The sequence below is a fragment of the Garra rufa genome, chromosome 3 (genome assembly GCF_049309525.1).
Source record: "Garra rufa chromosome 3, GarRuf1.0, whole genome shotgun sequence".
NCBI classification, from domain to species: domain Eukaryota; kingdom Metazoa; phylum Chordata; class Actinopteri; order Cypriniformes; family Cyprinidae; genus Garra; species Garra rufa.
In genome coordinates this window covers 1,028,545-1,052,832 of record NC_133363.1, presented here as the reverse complement: position 1 = coordinate 1,052,832, position 24,288 = coordinate 1,028,545, and the positions used below count along the sequence as shown (strand labels likewise).

Below are 24,288 nucleotides of genomic sequence, written 5' to 3'. Positions count from 1 at the left end.
ATTTCCAGTTGAACACTTACTGGACTAAAGCAGCTTGGCTTGATTCTTGATTCTCCATGAATAATTTTTTATTCTCAAACCTGATCATCAGGATTTGTTTCCATAAGTTTTACTTTCACTATTACTCAGTGGAGAAATGATCTTCCCAAGCCTCCAAAACATCTCACATCTTTTGAGGAACGTTTATTTGTTCATCTGTCCATCTGTCAATCATCATTGGATTGCATTGCATTATATCTTTGGGTCATTTCAATCTCATCATACTAAGACATATTATTGGAGATACAGAGTGACCACTACACTCTATATAAATACAAATAAAGGTGCTTCACGAGGCCATAGAAGAACCGTTTTTGTGTAAATGGTTCCATAAAGAACCTTTAACAAAAGGTTCACTGTGGCTTAAGAAGGTTCTTCAGATTATGAAAGGTAAGAAAGAGATGGTTCTTTAAAGAACCTTTGACTGAATGGTTCTTTGTGGAACCAAAAATGGTTCTTCTATAGCATCGCTTGAAGAACCTTTTGAAGCACCTTTATTTTTAAGAGTGTAGGGATGTAACAATGTCATCAATAACGTGGTATTATCATAGCAAAACTGTATTGACATTATCGTGGTCACATAACGATAAGAAACAATTTCTTCTGGGCAAAAAGTGATCTTTAAAGTTATGTTTTGGGTCGTAATGCTTTGACACAGTATCTATCAAACGGACTAAAACCAAAAGCACAACGGTTTAATCCCTCTATTTAAGCCACTACACGTTTTGAAGTGAAGTGTACAGTACATTTAGTTTAGGCATTCAGCTCATGATCCGGTGTTTTCTGTGCCTCAGAACAGCTCTGTTCATAGTGAATGATTGCAGTGAACTTGTTAATTGCATGAACTGTGCCTTTTTTTAGCTTCAAAGTAAAAGCTCAACTGCAGTTTCTGTTGAAATATTAAAAGTGCAGTAAAAATTGCTGACAGCTAGCGGTTTAATTGGGTAATCTTACTGCTGCCCAAATTCAAAACATCTCTTTCAATTGTAGAAATTAGAAAAGAATATTGTAATTTCTCAGCTGTAGTGTGCAGCTAAAAATGATACACCAATGAAATATTAATTTTCATTTATTTTGCAGTGCAATTGTTTTACAATATATGGCTATTACTGTCATTGTTATTAATAGTATATTCTAATTTGGCTTCCTAAAACACCAGTGCGAATGCAATTTGGGACAGTATATCAAATAAAAAGAGGGTTGAGTCCCTCTTAAAGTTCTAGTAGAAGTCAATTTTTCTGACTTAAGTTTTCTTAGTTAAGAACATTGCAGCTCTTAATTTTGAACTCTCAAAGTGCACTACATAGAATAATTTCACTTAAACATGTAAAAAAAATTCCAATTCTTCATTTGTCTTTTTTTTTTTTAAATATCACAATAAATCTGTATTGTAGACTTCATATCGCGGTATTACTGTATAGTGAGATTTTGATATCATTACATCTCTAGTGATCCACTGATGTTTAGATCATTTTATGTCAGTATCTGCTGTACTGTTATAAAGATTTCATCATATAAATATCAGCATCTGCAGCATCTGAACAAAATGAGCTGTTTTTTTTTTTTTTTCTCCATATCATCACTATATCAGACTAAACGCTCCAGAGTCTCAGGCTGCAGAGGGTTAATGTTGGCGTTCAGCACTGATTCCCGTGAGAGAGTGAATTCCTGACGTTTCTGTCTTGGAATCTCGGGCCGTGTTTCAGATCTCTGGCTCGCTGCATTCCTGAGATGAATGAGACGACCTTTGACCCGCAGCGGATCAGAATGCACACTTGCTGCAGCAGCTGTAGTCGATCTGCTCCCGAAATACCACACGTGTACTTCCCCTCTGATGAAACACCAGTCAACGTTCCTCAGCAGATACACGGCTTTGCTCATGGCAGCGCTTTATGTGAGAGAGGAGGAAGTGTTCTAACATCCCAGAAACGTCACGCTTTAGCTTCAAAGAAACGAACCCACAGCGTTTCTGCACGTGTGCCCTGTGGCATCGCATCCAGGAGAATCATGGGTAGTAACAGCAGGAAGTCGGGCAGTGTGGCTCCGCCCACTCAACAGTCAGGTCTGGATGGCCCGCCCACTTGCAGCGACTGAGAGGTTGATGAGGTTGATGTGTGTGTGTCTGTGTGTGTGTGTGTGTGTGTGTGTGTGTGTGTGTGTGTGTGTGTGTCAGGAGCGTGACACACGTCTGTAAGTGTGTGTAGGTGTGTGTGTGGAGGAGGACGAGCTACATTTTCATCCTGTGCCAGGTGTATGTCTTTACAGAATTCTCAGAAAGCCTCTCTAACATTTTCAGGTCTGGAAAACTCATGGGAAATTATGGAATTTTCTATATTGATTTTTAAATATAAATACAATTTAAATTTAAATATAATATGATTTGATTTTCTTAAATCATTTTTAGAATTTTTTAGAAATCCTAAAAAATTGAAAAAAAAAAATGTTTTTCTGACATTATCAAGCTAAATTTGTTAAGAGACAGAGTTCTTTTCATACTTTATTACCATTTTCTAAACTATAGCAAATAATCTCTAGTAATAAACAGGAGAACTGTTGAAGGTGTCTGAATACATTTTGGTTTGACTGTACAATATAATGTGGGTTCTGAATTTTTTTCCAAAAATATATATATATTTATATATTTAAGAAAAAAAACAACAACAACAAAACAAAACAATATATATATATATATATATATATTTTATTTTATTTTTATTTTTTTTTTTTTTTGATCCTGGAAATTGAAAATATGGAATGTATTTTTTAAATAAATAAAACAAAAATTATTTAGAAAACCTATAATTGGAAAAATTTACTTCATATGGCAGTTTTGGCAGCCAATAAGATATATATTTATATTTGTGTTTTGTTTTTTTGGTTAAAAAAAAATCACTCAAGCAAAACATGGTCAGGTCAAATGTCTGAATAATTTTTGGTCTCAATTTTACTGGTAGTCCACTGTATGGAGATTTTTTGGGGTATATGATGTCACCGGTTACTTTTTATTTTGCTATCCTTACATAAATGAACTATAGTGTTCTGCACCCACTAGTAAAAACATATCAAAAATGATATCTGGTGTCTGAATAATTTTTGGATTGACTGTATGTGAATATGTGTCAGTATTTCAGAGCGAACAATCTGCCATCCTGCAGGAGGAGGATCAGTCCAGCGTAATCTGCTCTCTGTTTCATACAATTCCTTTCTTTCTCCAGAAGAGGCTTTCCCAGTAATTCTCCATGAACACAAAATTAATTTGCGGGAACGGCTGAGGACTGAAGCGGGTTTTGAGCGCGGACGCGTCGAGGTCACCAACGCTATGAAATAACGTCCGGCTCTTCATTCCGGTTGACGGCGCGGGAGATTCCCCGAGCGAATGCGAGACAATAGACAACAAAAGCGCGTCTTTCTCCACGTCCTCTGGCTGCAGACAGACGTCACTCGTGCTTTCATTTCCTCTGAGCTTTTATAATTAATTTCGTTTAAGGGCTGCAGATCGTTGGATGTTCTGCTGACTAAACCCGTTTGTCATTTGTGGGTTTATTTTGCGAAACCTCCTTCACACCCCAGCGGCTCCCCATCGCTCATTAAAACACACTGAGAGACAGAGTGTGTGTGTGTGTGGCTGCACTTATGCAACTCATTGTTAAACACAGGTAACAGGTGACGTGTTTTAGATTAAACGATCTCTGTGTCACAGTTATCCATCTAACTCACCCCACGGGCTCCGGTTTGTCTGGTTAGCGTGATCCCATTAGCCTCTCATGGTAGACACTCTAACTACAACTAGGCCAAAATTACATCTCCATTTTTTCAGAACGTTTGACCAATTCAAGAGTTTGATTTTACTTTTTTACAATTTAACTAAAAACATAAGTGCAACAAGTAACATTCTCTTTATGAACCATCTAGATAAAGAAAGTTCCGTTCTAGTTGCAGCACTAAACATGATCTAAACATAAAACTAATGACTTTGCAGAAAAGAGGCATGAAATATGTAAACCCTGGACCACAAAATCAGTCATAAGGGTCCATTTTTTCAAGCTTTCCATTAATGTATGGTTTGTTAGGATAGGACAATATTTGGTCGAGATACAACTATTTGAAAATTTGAAATCTGAGGGTGCAAAAAAAAAAGGATAAAAAATAAATAAAACACATTGAGAAACTCGCTTTGTTGAAGTTGTTCAAATGAAGTTCTTAGCAATGCATATTATTAATCAAAAATTAAGTTTTGATGTATTTACGGTAGGAAATTTACAAAATATCTTCATGGAACATGATCTTTAATCATGCTGGGCTAAAGAAATAGCCCAAATAGTCAGTTTTAGAGGTCAACAAGACAATTCAAACTCTTAATGACTGACAGTATAACAGCAGAAGTAGCTGTTATTAACCGTAAATGAAAACAGCAGCAGCTTTCAGGCTGTCAAGCATCATCAAACATCACATATTAGACAAACAGGAGTAGTTCTGCTCAGCTTTCTGCTTTTCCAGTGCTTGACGGACACATTTGACCATTGCATCTTGCATCTTTTGCATTAAATTCTGTTCTAAAAACACAGTGCTCGAGTAAAAGTTGTTCAGTTGGCATCTCATATCCCTGTGTTGTTCCCATTCCATTGCAGTATCTCATGTTTGTAATTACAAACGCGTTCTGTGTGAACAGCCAACTAATATACTTTTTAACCTCAAATGCTGGTCTTGTCTAGCTCTGCGTGAACTCTGTGTATTCCAGTTCAAGACAAAACTCCCATCTCATTTTCTCCTCCAACTTCAAAATGGCCCTACATCGCTGCAGATGTACCAACCAAGTGTTTACAAAGTGATTAATTAATTGTTTATAATAAATTGTTAAGCCCTCTGAAGCTGCATTTAAACTGCATTTTGGAAGTTCAAACTCACGGGCACCACAGAAGTCCACTATATGGAGAGAAACTCTTAACGACTGCAGAAAGAAAGATATGATCATCTTGGATGACAAGGGGGTGAGTAAATTATCAGTAAATTTTTGTTCTGGAAGTGAACTTCTCCTTTATTAAATAAAGATAGAAAGATCAGCCCTACCTATAACATTACACTGTCTTTTTCCACTGACGCTGTGCATTCTGGGCAATTTGCTCGTGCACGTTCCCTGCGCCATCTTCCACATTTCTGAAGGCCTTCTGCCGCCCCGCGACACTGCATTCGGCCGTAATTACACAGCGGCGTGTGGAGCTTCTCCTCTCGAGAGTGTCATTAGTTGAATTAAGGGCGACCCGGAGGAGGCCGATTCATCTAGCAGAAAATGACTCCAATATGCAGAGCATCAAAGCCGTCAGATAAGAGCCCTTCACTCCCGCAAACTCCCCCGCAAAACCATTAGCACCTCCTCACACGCCAGCCAGCGCTCAACAAAACCAGCACAACACCAACACATCAGCATTTTCAGACCTACACTGCCTGGACAGAACGAACGGGCATCTTTCAAGAAACACAAACAACAAACGGACATTCGGGAAAATGAAGTGGGAGACTGAGAGGGGGATGGGATTGGGAAACATCCACAAGCTGGGATTCGAACTCGGGATGCCCGTAATGCAACAGCACTGAAAATAGTTTATTTATCTATTTTGTACACACTTTCTTAATAATAGCGACCCCTAGTGCAGTGATTCGCAACCCTGTTCATGCTGCACGAATAATCAAAATAAAACAAAATCAGTAGGCCTAAAACCAATATGGCTGAGTACAATAAGCAAATTGAAAAGGCTGATTTAATTAATTAAATAAATATATGCACTGTGTAAACAGAGTGAAACAAGGTATTGTGTTCAACTATATATATAAGAAAAATATTTTACTAATAAAAATTTTAAAACAGTATTTAAGAAAAAAAAATACACCTATTATTATTATTATTATTATTATTATTATTATTATTATTATTATTATTATTTTCCTACTATTTTTATTAGTTTTTTAAAATAGTACAGGGACATCTTATTTTGTTGTTGTTATTATTATTTATTTATTTATTTATTTAAATTATTGATTGTCGTGTACAGTATATGTTTGGTTAGTTTCATTCTTGTGAACTTTTAGTTTGTCTCATATTAATTCTCAAATATGCTTTACTGATTGATTGATTGATTGATTGATTGATTGATTGATTGATTGATTGATTAAAATCCAAATTTTTCTCAGAATTAAATTCATTAAATTTAGACAACAGTTCAGCTCTTCAAGTTTCTACTAACCAGCTGAATCTTGGGTGTGTGTTTTGTTTGGAAAAACTCAACTCAAAAATGTCTAAATAAACTATTTTAAATAGTTTAAACTTCATAATACAGCATCACCTAGATGGCTGTTCACAGCAGTGTGTCTTTGATGACCAGAACATGTAAGAGCCTAACACCTGAACAAAACAACCAGAATGACCACAGAACGATACGAGAGCTCTAGAAACAAATTCACCCACAACAACAACAACAAGCAAGAGCAGCTCAGGCTTTCCTGAGAACAAACAAATGGAGAAAGCACCACAGCCATCTGTAGGGATCAATATCCGCATGCACTCAGGCCAACACGTGCGCGGCCGGCACACGATCTATCAGCCTTTACGGCTCTCCGCGGAGTCCTGCGCCTCTACACCCATCCGTCTCAGTGGATGCGCTGATGTTGAGCTCCAAACTCATACTGTACAATTACCCCTCTCCTCCTCTCCATTAATTACACATGAGGAAAGATCAATAACGTCTAACGGCTCCGTCTTTAATTATGAGAATAAATAACTCGTCATTATCTGTTGTTCCATTTCTGTGATGAATAGCATCGGTGCTAATTTAAAGCGGAAGGAAGGGGTCTCGCCGAGAAACGCCAGTAAACTTTGCCTGAACAAAGGCGCGCCGACTTTATGTGCTGTCTCAGGTCCTTTCTACATTTCTATTTTCCAGCTCAAAGAAAGGTTCACCTGGGTTGTGAGATAAGTCAGCATGTTTCCAGCAGTGAAAGGCCCTTCGGAAACATCTGAAAGCGCCGGCGGGCCGTTCGGGTCTTGGCTCGTACGAGGCGGAGGGGTAAACGAAAGCACATTGTGCTCGGCTAGCTTTTCTCGGGCCCTTTCACCCTCGACGCAGCTGTCAGAACACCAAACAACAGGCACAGCAATTTCCGCGCTCGTCCCTCCGCGGGTCCGCGAACGCACCTCACTCAAAGACGCTGCGGGCGCTGAGGCAGCGATTCGTCTGGATGGCCGTCAATGCCTTTGTTTTTCTGTCAGGATTTTAAATTACACCTCGGCGGACTTCCTGCGCTACTGTGCGCTGAAGATTACGCCTTCGTTCAAAGCAGAAGTTGAGGGACGGTCAGATTTGAGCGAATTGATGCACTTTTGAGCGCGTTCAGAAGAAAGGTGCATGCGTTCCGGCTCTGGCACGGATATTTCCGGATTACCATAAAATAGGCTTTGTCTAGACGCCTCAACTGCAGGCTGAGGGAAAGCAGAGAATGGAGCGTTTCCCGCCGGTGTCATCTGTCATGATCGCGGCGGCTTTTCACTGGATTTGCCAGAGTTTCTCTAGCTCCGCTGTGGGAATCGCTCTGCTTTGGATCGGCAAAGAAACGGATCCGAATGGAAGAGCGGCTGTTGGACTTTCCCTCCGTGACATAATAGAGCAGAACGACATTCATCCTTCCTTAGTGCTGAAAATGAGTCTATAAAAGCTCTTATCAACTAAATGAAGATACGGGAATTGTTTTAAACCTTTAACTCCAAATGCCCAGAATCCAAATAATGATCTGCACATTTACTAACAGAATACAAAACTGGGGAGATGTTGATTATCAACCTCAGGCGAAACAATTAAATATTATATGAGTGGTTTTATTTGCTTTCATCTTCTGCAACCCAATCAACACAAATTGGGGAATAAATACAGTTTTAAAATCCATTCTGTGTAATTTGTTATTAAGAAGACAATATGTATGGTATTTGAATGAGCAGTAACAGGGTTACTAGCCTATATTAACCTGTTACTCAGAAGTTTCCACTAGTTTGGGGATAAATGATGGTTAGCTGTTACTGATGAACTTGCATTTCCAATAAATTAAAATTTAGCTTTTTCTTATATTAACTCTTTACAAGGTTGACAGTTGAGTTTGATGGTAACACTACAATAAAGTTTCATTGGGTACAGGAAGGACTTGCTTAGAAAGGATAAAAAGTAATTTCTCCAAAGCCACGCCTCCTCCAAAACACAAGAACGCCAGAGGCAGACCAGATGCTAATGAGTGACACGATGAGAGACGCTGTCAGATTGCCTCATGTAGGGCTGCGACAAACGATTATTTTGATAATCAATTAATCTACCAATTATTAGACCGATTAATCGACTAATCGTTGATTATTTCACTGATTAATTGACCATATGCATGGAGCATTCTTTAGAACTTCCACATAATGATAAGCTAGCTCGTAAACAGCTCGTCTGCTGAAGCTCATTTTATATGTGCTATATATATAGGTGGACACTCTTGAGACTCCTCTACTGCCTCATTTTTATCAGAAATAAAAAAAAGATATAATTGCAACATCGTAAATAATGATAGCGACATGAACCTTTGGCTTCATATCATTTAACAACATATAATTTAAATGCGGAGCCTGGTAATACCAGGAGAGTACCTGCATAGTTGTGCTGAAAGCTAAACACTATCATAACGTGTTTAGGCTAACGTTAGCGATGCTTCTCTTCAAGGACATCTTAATCATATTCTTGATAATCAGTAACTTGCCTTCATAGTCATGAACACATTTTTTAAATCTTGTAATGATTTAAAGCCTTTATTATTGGCTGTGCAATAAAATTCACTTCAAAGATTCACTTTTCAGTTATAAAGATGACATGGAAAAAAAAATATGGAAAACAACGTCTTTTTAAGATGAAACTGACATGAAATGACCCATATAACCAGAAGAGGGCAGCAGAGGATCAATCATTGGCTGCAGCTGCCATTTCAACCCCCTAGTTTTTTCAAGACGTCTTGTTTTTTTAATTTATTATAAAATTGCTAGTAAAATAAATTGTAGTACTTTTACCGCACTGAAGTATATAGTATCGCAAGTGCAGAAGGTCATTCAAATAAATAAATAAATAAACAAGCGCAGACACAAACAGCCTATAAGGGTGAATTATTTAAATACTTATATATAGTTCACTACAAATTATATAAGTTAAATATTAATGGTATACAAATTAAATAATGCACTCAATATGAATTGATATGAATTTGAAATATTTTTTTATAATTAAATAACTACGTCTTTTAAGCTTTATCTTGAACTGTAAAAGCTATTAAATAGAATATATTTAGCCAACACAAACTTTTTACTGCTGTAGCTTTGTTACTCTGAATTTAGTCTGAATCATTTAATGTACAGCTGTTTTCTTGACATCAGCTTGTCAGATGTTTTGTCTGGTTATTACTGTCAATCATAGCAATGACTCACACATATTTAGCCGATTTACTCACATATTTGTTTAAAACTTGCGTTTGTCATTCTTGAAATGGTATACATGGACGTTTGGTCCTCTTAGACAAACAAAACTTTTCTTCGATTGTGAATGGATTATGTAGAGAAAACGAGCAAAGTACACTCCTATTACGACACAATACAGTTAAACGGAAATGACTGAGCTGGCTTGTCTAAAACAAGGAAGTAATCCATGCATATGCTCAATTAGCAGACTTCGAACTGAAATTAGTTAAACTATTGAGTTATACATATTCTAACAAATAAATAAAGGTCACTTCAGCTTCGAATTCATACGATTTTGGATAAATCAAACGTATTTTATGAGCTCCCCAATTTGTATGAAATCGTGTGAATGACCTACCCCTAACCCCAGCCCTTAACCTGTCCTTTACTGGGGTCTAGACAAATCATACACAGTCGTGTGAGTGAGGTCGTATGAATTCGTACAAAATAGCCACCTCATAAAATATGCACAAATTGGTTGAGAGCATTGGAAAATCGTGCAATAACAGGGTTGAGCGCAAAACATGGGGCCGTGCTAAATATTACATAATGAGTTCATGACTAATAGAGTTCTTAATATGAGAAATAAATATTAATATAACCAGCTATATCCAAATGATGGCACTGTGGCATGATTTAGGATCATTGTGCTAGATGTAGATGAGAAAGTGGAGGCCGGCTAAAATCACCATTTTAAGGGTGAAAACAGACATTTGGTGTTTTTAAAACTAGTTACTCTTCATGCTAATGGCTTATGAAATATATATGGCAGTTCTGTGGACAGGATCACTGGGTTGGTGCCTGCGGTGCTGTAACGTCAGCGCTGATGATATTCTCCGGCTGACTGTGAGAGTGGATGTCAAATGGACATCAGGTCACAGCACATTGAACTAAATGAATTCAGTTAATCTCTCTGATGTTTCTCCATCCCTGGAGCCAAATTCTGACGCTAATGTTCCCCCTCAGGGTCATTTAAAGCCCTTTCAGTTCCTGCATGTCTAGTGGCACTTTACTTTACCAGAACTCTCTGCTTTATCCAACCAACAACCTGAATCTGAATCAGTCTGCATCAATCTGGTCTTATTCGCTCGAATGCATCTGTTTCCACTGGATTTCATCTGTCTTTACCAAAGTCACGAATGAGTTTTACAGCATAATAAAATGTTTAAAAGAAAACTCTGTAACTATTTATTCATCTCTATGGCTGCTGTTTTGTTACAAAAAACACCATGGAAGTAAAATACAAGCATCATAACATTAGTCCAGTTGACTCATGCAACATATTTTAAGTCTTCTGAAGTCACATGATTCTGTGTGTGAGGAACTGACAATAAAAAAGACCAAAATGTAAGTTTTTCACTCATTATTCTCCCCTCTGATTTTGAATATGGACATAAACAAAACTTTTTTGCAAAAAAGAGCAGCTTGAACACTCTTTTAAACATCTCACAAGTGTTTGAAACGGCATGATGTTGAGTAAATAGTAACAGGGTGTTTATTTGTTTTGTTTTTTGCAGTGAAACATTTTGTTAAATGCGCTTCTCTGAAACATACTCGGCCACCAGCAACATCTGCGCTTCTCCGGCGTGGAGATCCTTTGTTTTCTTTGATGTAAAATGCATTGTGCCTGTGACCTTGTTGGCAAATATCGGCCTGAAATCCCCAGTCTGTGAAAGGACCGAACGCATTGGTCCCGGTTCAGTGGGTGCATTCATGAATAAGACATGACCCATATTCCCACACAACACAAGCACGGCCGATTGAACGACACGTTTTTAGGGGAAGAAAAGTATGTCGGGGCTTAACTAAGGCAAAGACGCTTTAATGCGAAGCTCGTTTTTGACGCTCGCGCAGTCTGCCGCAGCCTGATATCTTGCGGCGGAATATGTATTAGTTTTGTGTCATTATTCATGCTCAAATGATGCTGCTTGCCCACTGGCTGAATGTGCAGTAATTACTACAACTCTGCTTCCTTCATTTATATTAATGAATAAATATTTGTTTAGGGCTTTCTGTTCGTAATTATAACATTTCCGTCCAGACCTACATTCCAGGTGAGGCTCGCGAACAGCACGCTGCTCATACTCATGCTACATTGGTAGTGCACATAGTGTGCGAGTTTAGATGAGACACGGCAGTCTGGAATACTCAATCACACAACGCTTTGTGCTCAACTTGACCTTCCATTCCAGTGTGACGAACGAGCCTGGAGTCATTTTTAATCTTCCTTGACTCATTATTGGATTGGGGAGCCCGAGTTAAGACATTTTACATAAAATTTGATAAAGGTAAAATAATCATATTTATTCCCATGATGATAACTTCACACGTAATCTTTACCAAAAATCTCATTTTGAAATATAAAAGCAATTTTCTTGGCTTTAACGGCTTGAATTGTAATTAATATCTGTTTTATCTCCAGGTTGTTGGGTAGAAGTTCAAATAAATGTCTCACAGAGAGGTACCATACGGATGTGCATCACTGATTTCAAAATCTGTTTCTATGAAATATGCCACAAACACTACAGTTATTTCAAAGTATCTACTTTAAAACTGGTCAAACCAAAATGTATTCAGATTCCTTCAACATGTCTCACATTATCACAGTTTATTTGCTATAGTTTAGAAAATGGTAATAAAATATGACAAGAAATCAGAGTTAAACTGTGTCAGAACAAATTCGTCTTGATAATGTCATATAACTTTGATAGAAAGGTTTGTAATGGATTACAATCAATCAAAAATTATTCAGACAATTGTTAGTATAACAGTATTTACACAACTATCAATACTTTGTTGATTAATTACCAAGCAATGCTTAATTTTGTTCAGTCTATGGTGTGAAAAGGTTGCATTAGCAATTAAAGAAAAAAAATAATTTGTGGTCCCAAATGTTTGTTGTCAGTTTTACTGGTACAGTAGTCCACTGTATGAAGAAATTGTGTGTATAATATGTCACAGTTTGCTTTATTTTGCTATCCTCACATACATAATTGAACTATAGTGTCCTGCACCCACTAGTAAAAAATATCAACAATTATATCTGGTGTCTGAATAATTTTTAATTGGACTCTACATTTGAGGAAAAATGGCATAATAATGAAGTAGGTCACACTGAGACATTTAGTTTAAATGCGTATTATTGCTGACAGCCAGGAGAATCCATTTAGCATTTAATATTAGTATTAATTAATGTTGTTATAGTTATTTAAAACTAAAAATTATTTCGAAATTAAAAATCATTTTGGATGAAATAAAGTACAAATATCAGATGAAAAACGTAAATATTAATGAACATTTAAAGTTAAAAAATAAAAAAATATATATTAATTAAATTAACTATTTGTGACCCTGGACCACAAAACCAGTCTTAAGTAACACGAGTATATTTGTAACAATAGCCAAAAATACATAGCATGGGTCAAAATGATCGATTTTTATTTCATGCCAAAAATCATTAGGATATTAAGATCATGTTCCATGAAGATATTTAGTAAATTTTCTACTGTAAATATATCAAAACTTAAATTTTGATTAGTAATATGCACTGCTAAGAACTTCATTTGGACAACTTTAAATGTGACTTTTGCTCCCTCAGATTCCATATTTTTAAATAGCTGTATGTCAGATAAATCTCAATAAAATTAAAATGGAAACTGAAAATATCAAAATAAAAGCAAATTCAAAATATTAATAAATACTTTATTAATATGTTATAAACATATTTTGATATTGACAAACTCAATATCAAAATCACTGTCTGAAAAATAAAGGGGGGCAATTGTAGCTCTGAAATAAGGTAATAAATTGAATATGGTAATAAACATGCATGACTATCGACACATGCTGGCGTATGTTTCTCAGACGCACAGATGGCAGGGAGATCTGTGAGTTATGAAGGACACGTTCCTCTGTATGTCCTGTAACATTGCCCTGGGTCTCCCCTGCTGTTCACATCCTATCTGTACCGACAGCAGTATATACTGCAGTGTGGACCTGTATTCTGAACATATCCAGAGAGATTCGACTTTTCCCCTGATTGAGTTCTGCCTTGATGCGGTGTGAGTGTGTGTGTTGGCATGCTTGTGTGTGTTTTCTAAGCGACGCACTGCTATTGTGTTGCAGGTTTTATCAGGCCTGAGCTGCAAACAGCAATACTCTCCCTCCAACAACAGATGTGGCCACAAAGGAGCGAGAAGGAGGGAGAAAATAAGAGAAAGCAGAGGGAAAATGTTTCGCCAATAACCATGCTAATGTTTGGAGGTGGAAAGCATATTCTTCTCTCGCATTTCTTCCATTTTAGGTCCGGCAGATTCTTTCTCAGACCAACCAGATAGACTCTGGCAAAAGGGCTGTTTTGTTTAGTAGCTGCGTTTCATCATTTCATTAAAAGATAAGTCGGGTTAAAGCCTTTCGTCGGGTCCGAACGGTAAAAACCGTCAGAAGAGAGCATATTCACTCCGGTATCCCCACACAAATGTGACACATCCAACAAGGCCTTACAAGGCCACTTTGTAAGAAATGTTGTAAATGTAGCATAAAATTAGAGTTATATTGATGATGCTGAAGCTAGCGAGCGGGAAAGCCCGTCTGCTAATTAGAATATTAATCACCCCCGTTAAAAAGCTCCAAGGTCAGTGAGAGCTGAAGGAGCTTTTCCATTTTTCAGGCTCCATCCGTGGGACACTTTTCTAGAAATAAAACATCATTTGCTGCATTGGCCAACTAGCCCAGCTTAAACATGTATTTGAAACAAAAACAAACTGAAAAAAGGTACAGACAAAGCGAACATACCTGTGCAGGCTGGAAGGCAATGAGAGAGCAAAGATTAGCATGTATTATTGGTCGTGAACCTACCACGTAAAACAGTGAGTCGTGTCGTGGCGCTCGTCTCCCCAACACTGTTGGAGGCGACGCATTCGTAAATGGCTTCATCGCGGGGCGTCCGCAGCGGCTGGATTCTCAGGACGGAGCCCGATCCGTCATCGAACTCTATTACCTACAGGTGCGAGAGACAAGATATGTTACGCGAGTTTTTTTTGCTCACGGGTGACGACGGAGAATCATGCTCCCACACACACAAACACACACACATACAGTTTATCCTGACACAGATCTCTGGACAGACAACGGACACCGTGGAACGACCTTCATTTACGCAACCTGACGCAACAGTACGAACACAGGACACAGAAACAGTCTGGTTAAGTTCTTCAGCTGGGCTGTGATTGGCTCTGTCAGAAATGTGTGTAATTGCTGATATTCTGGCGTTCTCTCATCCTGTGAACACCAAGAGATTTGTTCTCATTTTTTGTCTTTAAAGGGGTCCTATTATGCTTTTTTACAAAGTCTTTAGTTTGTTTTGGAGGTGCACTAGAACATGCTCTCACACTTGGTGGTTTGAAAAACGCATTATTTTACACATAATTTACATTGTTACAATACCTTTCTTCCCAGCCTGGCACAAATGGCTTGATTAGACCCGGGTTTGATAATGGTCTGCCTTCTGAAAAACGAAATGTGTTGTGATTGGTTAGCAGTCCCACTGCGTTGCGATTGGCGAACAGCTTAGACGGCGTTTCAGTCCTGCCACACCCCTTCCCAAAGCAGCAAGTTCTGTGTACAACTGTTAACGCAAACTCGATTAAACTGATTCTCCGTTCTAAAGCTTGGGAGTGCCAGGATTTTTTTTAATATAACTCTGATTGCATTTGTCTGAAAGAAGGAAGTCATATACACCTCTAGGATGCATGGAGGATGAGTAAATATTATGCTACAGTAGTGTTGATCCTATAATCAGCCTGCGAGATCGCGATACATGATATTATCATTATTTTGCTAATTTATTTAATTATTTACATGCCCAAAACCAGCTCCAGCATAAGGCTAGTGAAGCTATCTACACTGTATAATGAATAAATCTCTTACCACACACTGCACACGTCTATGGCGTGGCCCTGATGTGGACACCAATGATCGTTACTTTAGTCAACACTTGTGTTTACATCAACAGCGGCTCCGCATGTGTTTCGACCCTCTATACCGTACACTACAACGGCGCGGCTCCAGCATGGCTACTGGAGCAGTTTGTGGACAATGCTCGTGTTTATACCAGCTGCCCTGCAGCTCACTGAAGCAATCCAGAAGTGGCTGTCCATGCTACATCGCTAAAGTTAGGCGAATCCCCCACCTTGTCCCTTCCCACCCGCCAACTATTCAAATTTCTGTATACAAGATTTATTTAAATATATTCTAATAGACAGCGTTGTGACATCATAGCATCATAGCATTTTTAAAAAACTAAATATCTCCCTTTGGAGTGGACTTTGAGATTTGTAACTTTGTAGATGTTTTTTAAGCCCAAACATACGCACCACACACTGGCTAAAATTCAAAAAGTGGAAAAGCATAATAGGACCTCTTTAACGATTGTTCCTTATGAACATTTGTACTTTACGAGACTGATCAAGTCAGAATCTTATATGATGGTCACGACAAAAAACAAGTTTATTCATGTTTGTTATTAAGTACCCTAGTAAAACGGTAATAGATTTAAAATGCATTTATTTTATACTAGGTATATAGTAGTCAACATTTGAAGTGGATCAAAAAAAGTTCATCAAAGTTAGCCTGGGTGTCCCCATGCTGCCTTCCGCGCAGCGCGATTTTATTCACGCTGGAAGGTAGCATGGAAACCATGGACCAAATTTTCACCTCAGATAGGGAACCAATCACAGAACGGGGAGGGAGCAGCAAGACGATGACGTCTTCTATGCGTCGCGACTCACCGAAGCAGTTTGTTTATAACTATGGATCCAGCATGGCAGCAAGTTATCATTCGATGCAGCCGTTCACATGTCGCGCCTAAAAAAGCGCGGAAAACGCTAGGCGCGTCGCTTTCTCCTTTCCAAACCGCTCTGTAGCTTGCGCATGGAAAACGTGAGCGCGTCGCAACCGCGTCGCTTCCATTATGCGCACGCATACCACGCGTCTACATTTGAAATAACGAACTTTAGCGCGCAAAAGACGCGACATGTGAACGGCCCCTTAGATAGTGTTCTAAGTAGTTTGAAACGCAAGTTTATTTTGAAAAAAGAGCAACTTTTGCCGTTAAACCATCGCTCTGTATACGTCATCCGGAATGATTGAAACGATTGGCTATGAGCTACGCACAGGCACATTTGATAGACATTCGTAGCGCCCAATAAACGGCTCTGGGCATTCGTAAACCACGCCTCAAATACGAGAAAATGAACATGTGGTTCCCAGACCACGAATCATGACGAAGTCATAACGTGGTCTGGTGTTAGCCAGGCAACATCAAAGTAGTCCTAAGACAAAAACGGGTATTGTTTTGGTTTTAGGATGACTTTGATGAAGGTTTTGATCCACTTTAAATGCTAACTACTGTAGTTCAAGTCTATTTAACATATTTGCTGACAAATCGCTCGAGACTTGCTGATATAAAAAATATAAAAAAGTTGTAATTCAACTTTATTTGGAGTACTTCTTGTGCAAAATGCACATTTCTTAATATTACACCTAAAATATGTTTTAATGTCATTGATGAGGATTGTACGCTCTTTAAATAAAATCCGTCTTTAAATGCAAAATATTTCAAGTGTACCTAAAGTATACTTGCAATAGTTCCACTTTTGAAATGTAATAAATTAAATAAATGTATTTTAACCTTTTTCTTAAAGACTCTTTTTGTAAATCAACATTAATCATTGGCATAAATCTTAGTGTAGTGTACACAGGAGGTAATTTCAGTTCTAATTAAAGTACAGTTAGAATACACTTAGGATAACCCTGCTGAAAAAAACAGCTAATACCAGCCTAGGCTGGTTGGCTGGTCTTAGCTGGTTTAAGCTGGAAGTGGCTGGTTTTAGCTGGTCTCCCAGGCTGGTCATGCTGGTCAGGCTGGTTTTAGCTGGTGGTTTCCGAGCCTGACCAGCTAAGACCAGCCTGACCAGCCTGGCCAGGCTGGAAAAGTGGACAAAACCCCTCTAAAACCAGCCTGCTTTCCAGCTATGACCAGCTAAAACCAGCCAACCTGCCTAGGCTGGTTTTAGCTGTTTTTTTTTTTTTTTTCCCCACCAGGGAATACCAGTTTACTTAGAAACCAAGTTCATACTTAAGTGAAGTTCAGGTCTCAAAGTGTTAAAGTATACTCTAAGTATCAATAAGTCATAAGTATTAAGTAATACTAAGTAACAAGTATAGTTGTATCAGTGCACTATGTTTGGGACTAAACTGGCCCACGTTTTAGTTTATAAAAGTAAACATTTTAGTGAAATAGTTTTATACTGCAAGTGTTATTGTAAGTTTCATGTAAGTGAATTTACTAATCATACTTAAACATTCTCAAAGTACACTACTAAGTTCCTATTTATGTGATTTTTATACTTGAAATAAAGTTCAGCTTAAGTTCAGAAATTGTTTATTCTGGTAATGACTTATAATAGAAGCCAGTATGAATCATGTCTGATACAATACTCTCACGCCTTACAAGAAATGTCAGTAAAACCAGCCAAATGTTTATCTGTTTCTGCGTGGGTTAACAGCACTGTGTACAGAAAAGTCAGATTTATTTCTGCCATTTGTATTATTTACCCGACTTGTTGTAATAAACTTGTAAAATATATGCTCAAGCTGAGTAAAACAAACCAATGTACGTTAAGAAAATATTACAAAAAACTTATACAGATACTAAATGCCAATAGTCATAATATACAGTCATGGCCAAAAGTTTTGAGAATGACACAAATTTTAGTTTTCACAAAGTTTGCTGCTCAACTGCATTTAGATCTTTGTTTCAGTTGTTTCTGTGATGTACTGAAATATAATTCATATATAATTCACTTCATACCTTTCAAAGGCTTTTATCGACAATTACATGACATTTATGCAAAGAGTCAGTATTTGCAGTGTTGGCCCTTCTTTTTCAGGACCTCTGCAATTCGACTGGGCATGATCTCAATCAACTTCTGGGCCAAATCCTGACTGATAGCAACCCATTCTTTCATAATCACTTCTTGGAGTTTGTCAGAATTAGTGGGTTTTTGTTTGTCCACCTGCCTATTGCGGATTGACCACAAGTTTTAAGATCTGGGGAGTTTCCAGGCCACGGACCCAAAATTTCAACGCTTTGGCCCCCGAGCCACTTAGTTATCACTTTTGCCTTATGGCACGGTGCTCCATCGTTCTGGAAAATGCATTGTTCTTCACCAAACTGTTGTTGGATTGTTGGAAGAAGTTGCTGTTGGAGGGTGTTTTGGTACCATTCTTTATTCATGGCTGTGTTTTTGGGCAAAATTGTGAGTGAGCCCACTCCCTTGGATGAGAAGCAACCCCACACATGAATGGTCTCAGGATGCTTTACTGTTGGCATGACACAGGACTGATGGTAGCGCTCACCTTTTCTTCTCCGGACAAGCATTTTTCCAGATGCCCCAAACAATCGGAAAGAGGCTTCATCGGAGAATATGACTTTGCCCCAGTCCTCAGCAGTCCATTCACCATACTTTTTGTAGAAGATCAATCTGTCCCTGATGTTTTTTTTGGAGAGAAGTGGCTTCTTTCCTGCCCTTCTTGACACCAGGCCATCTTCCAAAAGACTTGGCCTCACTGTGTGTTCAGATGCGCTCACACCTGCCTGCTGCCATTCCTGAGCAAGCTCTGCACTGGTGGCACTCCGATCCCGCAGCTCAATCCTCTTTAGGAGACCATCCTGGCGCTTGCAGGACTTTCTTGGACGCCCTGAAGCCTTCTTAACAATGCAGTGGAAAGTTTTTTTCGGGATTAAGTTAATTTGCATGGCAAAGAAGGACTATGCAATTCATCTGATCACTCTTCATAACATTCTGGACTATATGCAAATTGCTATTATAAAAACTTAAGCAGCAACTTTTCCAATTTCCAATATTTATGTAATTCTCAAAACTTTTGGCCACGACTGTATGTCAATCAAAAGGTTAAGTACAAGGGCAAATATACTTACAGGTCTCAGTACACTTGTAAGGATAAGCCAAGCATACTTAAGTGTAAATTAGTATAATTGTATACTATAAAACCGTTATCACATGTTTGAGAAACTGGCTTTGGTTTGTGTAAAATGCTCAGGGAGTGAATGTCTGAAGACAATGCTAATTCTTAAGCCAGACGTTTCACGATAAACCCGGTGGCTTTAAGAATGGGATGGCGTGATCTGGCCCACTCTTAAAGCGGATCGTATGAAACATGAAACGAGAATGGAGATGTGACGTCACAGGCACAAACGTCATCAGAAAGACTGACAGCAGACAGTCGATTAGCCTCGACGAGAACGACTGACGCCAGACGGACGGGACACAGGACGCTCACAGACAGGTTTAGTTGGTGGCAATCGGGGAGATGTATACTCACAACCTGGACGGGTTCTCTGTTTTACAGACTTAAATACATCAGTGGTCATACGCTGCGGCTTTTCTTTCACCGTCACTTTTCACGCAAAGAAATGCGAGTATGACCACGCGCTCACACGCATGCGCTCGTGTGTGCGTGAGCCGGCTAATGAAGCCAGGTAGAAACTGAGCGTTAAACGGACGTTTGAACAGGATATTAGTGATGAGTGGCATGGGTGAAGGTGAAGATGCTGCGTTGCGGATCGAAGGTTAGCGTGTTAGTGGCGTGTTAGTGCTGTACAGCATGTGATGAACGCTGATAAGATTTCTGCAGGCCAAGAGGCGTCGTATCAGCCGATAAGCGTCCGCAGATTAGGCACCGCTAAGCCTTAGCGAACAGAAGAGTGAAGATGGTCGTGCGGCAAGATGACGCACAAATTAATAAAAATCTTATCAGTGCTCAGCTGTGATGCATTTGTTCATCATGCTGGGCTGAGATGGCGATCCACAAACAGATAAATAAACATACTGGACTGAGCCGCGTGAGAACGCAGAACATGCACTGCGAAGCAAATGAGACGCTCAACGCGAGCAAAAAATAACTTCTGGAAAACAAGTGCATTTCAGAAATGCAAAGCACATGTTTGACGAATGCATCTGATCCATCATTTCTTCAAATGAAGGTCATTTTTATAATCTTATGCGGTTGAGATCAGAGACCGGATTCACGAAGCAATGTTGTTTTACTATCGTTGGGATTTTTTGAATTTTTTATTTATTTTTTTGCATTTTAATTTATTTTGAAAAAAAAAAGTAACTGCCCCTTCATGTCCCTCTATTTTCTAACGTTAGTAGTATAACATATTTGTAACTTATTTATTTTTTTATACCATTGTTTTTAAGGGGAGGCACTGCAGGCAAAAATTATGTTTTTTCATGCACGTCAAGTTTGAAATTATGGTCATTTTAAAGTGTTTTTTCAGACTAGTGTAAAGAAAACATCCAAAAGACACTGTTAAGTGTTTCTTTTATAGCACTTTATCTATTTGTGTCAATAGATTTCAATTACAATACATATTTTTGAAGGCCGTTTTCTCAAAATGAGTTTTTTCTCCTACACTGAGCCATAAATCTCCACTTCAGTAGCACTTACACACACCAAACTTTAAATTTTTTATCCCTATCTATATCCTGAAGGTTTTTACAGAGGGATTTGTTCATATATAATTTGTTTAATTATATACAACATTTTATTTCCCCCCAAAAATTGCAAAAAATATATTGTTTTCTAAGTATTTGTTGAAATATGAAGTGACAAAATTCCCTCTGTAAAAACATTTGACTCTAATATTTAAAAAAAATAAATAAATTACAATAATTTTGAAACTGATTTCATCCAGTGATAAGATTTTTGTACTAGAAATGTATGCAAATTAGTGCATATTTCATTAAATAATGCCTCATTTGCATATCTAAACCTAACATTTTAGAAAACTTGTAATACAAAAAATGTTTGCAATTATCCAAGTAATCAATCAACTGAGTAAGTAAGGTGATAACTATTAGTTCTTTTTTTTACCCTTTTCACCTGCAATGTCTCGCCTTAAGACAAAACTTTATTTTTTAGAAAACAAAACTCCTTAAAGTTAGAATAACCTCTATGTTTTTTTTTTTTTTTTTTTATTAATTGTTACTTTGCACAATTAACCAGCACGGCAAACACAAACTGATGCATCTTTAGGCAGGCTCAAATTAATAATGAGCTGAGAGCTAGACTTTGGTCAAGCAAGTAGCAATACAAATATTGTGTATGTTGTTTTAGAAAAAAAGCTAAAACTTTGTCATTTTATTTTTATACTGCACTTAGGGAACTGACTTTAACTTTATTTATTTATGTATTTTTTCCTAAAGATGATTTTCGTGAATCCGGCAGCAAGACATGAGCAATCATGCATGTTAGTGGTGGGAGGATATGCTAATGAGTGGGTGTGGTTGAATCGATGGGTGTGGCTAATGGGAGTGGCTATCGTTAGCATTCACTTGTCGAGCATTTTACATCAGAACAATAGACCTAATACCTCAAAACGCTGGTTGCTGACCCTCTTCCCCTTCTTGTTCCATACGATTTTGGGCCGCGGGTCGCCCGTAGCCTGGCATATGAAGGAGGCGACGCCGCCCTGAACACCCGTCTGATCGTTCGGGGTTCGTAAGAACTTTGGTGGCGCTGAAAAAGAGAAAGAGGGAAGAGATGCGATTACACAAATGATTCAGACAGATTATCGAATGGAGATGTTACAAAACACAGCAGTCAATGAAAGAAGAAACACAATCGAAAGAACAAATTTGACCTTGTGAATTTCCCTGTTGTTCTGTGTTTTTTTGTCATAGTATGGGTTCAGTAGTAGTATTGAGATATTTTAGTCAGGTATTGTATTGGAGTCAAAATGTTGGTATCATGACAACACTAATAAAGAACAATCTCATTTTCCTCAGAGATGTGCACTTGTTAGTGATGGAGACGAGCAGCAATCACATCAGAGCCACCAGATCAGAAACACCATTTATTTTAAGAGTTTTACATCATGATCTGAGCGCTGTTTATTAGGCGTCATTAATAGAGCAGATGGTAATGAATCCCAGAGTCCAAATTTAAAACGATCCAAATGAGGTAAAACCTGCAGAATGAATATTTGTCCTGTAACATTATTAGCAACATAAAACGATTTAAACGCTATATAAGAACACGTCAATCTTACTGACGTAAAGCGATTAAAATCATCTACATTCCAACGACTGAAACAGCAGTGACTGACACATGACTGAAGATCACGGTAAAAATAGTCAAATATTTCACACATACTGCAGAGGAACAGCTTAATCGACCAATCAGATGAATCTGGGGGCGGGGTCTTGAGTGCAAACAGACACTACTGTTCAGTAAGAATCAAAAATGCATTGATCAAAAGTGACAGTAAAGACAGTAAAGTTGCAAATATTTGTTTAGTTTTCCATCCTTATGTCAATAAATGAAACCATTTTAACCCATTTTAATTCCACCGGTAACAATTGTGACCGTAAAAAAGGTTTTTATTTTAAAAGCTCTAAACACTTCATTCACTGACTGCAAATATGGAAAAAAATAAAGGGTCTCAATGAAATATGCGCAGTTTCATATGGTTAAACTGTCACATGACCAGGGCAGTTTTGGTACACATTATCTCTAAGGTATCTAGTATTAATATATAAATTCACATATATTCAGTTTTGTTGAGTGTTGTCATAGGATGAGTAAACATGTTGTGAGCGGTGGGATAACAGTGAACTTAGGTTTACAATAGAAATCCAATGCAGTTGTTAGTGAAGATTGCACCAAAATGTTGCGATGACAAAATATTGCACTAAATCAAAAGTTCTAATGTTACAAATTAGTTACAATATTGATGTTGCAATACTGGTAGCACTAATGTAACAATTTGATGATATATGCTACAATGAAGTAACAATTTTGAAATATGTTGATTATATTTTTTGTCTTTTATCTCAGTATTCCTATCAATGTTGTATAAGGCTTTTTATGCATAGTAGTAACCCTAGAATGTGATCAAACACTGTAAAATAGCTGGGCTAAGATATATAACCATTTTTATGACTGGAGAAATATGTATACACAGTATACACATTATCCCACCGACTATAAAACACAATTTTTCACACAATTTTGCAAAATAATTTCAAAAAATAAATATTGATTATTTCAAAGGGCAACTAATGACACATGATTTGGATATTTTCAAAAAGTCTGGGAAAAATTGGGATTAAACAGGTTAATATCTTTAGTGAGCAGTGTGACACGTCTCTGGTGTGATGGATCATGGCGGTGAGCTCTTGTTCCCTAGTTAGAGAGCTGCGCGTGGTTGAGGCGGGCCAGTTAATACAGGATGTGACATATGTATCCCATAGTCCCTGTCTATAATTGGATCTGTGAGCGGGGTGTCACCGCCGCGACCAGAGGGATTTTACTGAGCCGTCCAAAATATCTGCCGTCGCTGCCAACACCCACCGCCTCGCTCTCGCCCGCTGCCGCTCGCTCGCTCTGTACTTCAAAGCGCAGTTTCTCAGCATGTAAATACGTAAAATCGTATCTGGTGCGGCTGTCAGGACGGGTGTCATACAGTTATCTGTACATGCGCCGCGCCGCCGCCGAATAGCACATCAAAGATTCGGCTGTCAGTGAATCTGCTCTAATGGCGTTTGGGGTCGACAGTAAATCCCGCTTAAGAGCTCACGCTGCACATCAGCACTGAAACACACCAAAACACTGACAAACACCAGCACACGTGTGTT

At 38.2% G+C, this 24,288-nt stretch overlaps 1 protein-coding gene across 1 annotated transcript in view; it reads right to left on the bottom strand.

The window, feature by feature from the left end:
* Positions 1-24,288, bottom strand: part of LOC141332501 (receptor-type tyrosine-protein phosphatase delta-like) — a 412,589-nt gene that overhangs the window by 72,815 nt on the left and 315,486 nt on the right. The window contains 2 exon segments of the mRNA XM_073837637.1: positions 14,417-14,558; positions 22,023-22,168. Of these exon segments, the coding sequence (XP_073693738.1) occupies positions 14,417-14,558; positions 22,023-22,168 (288 nt within the window).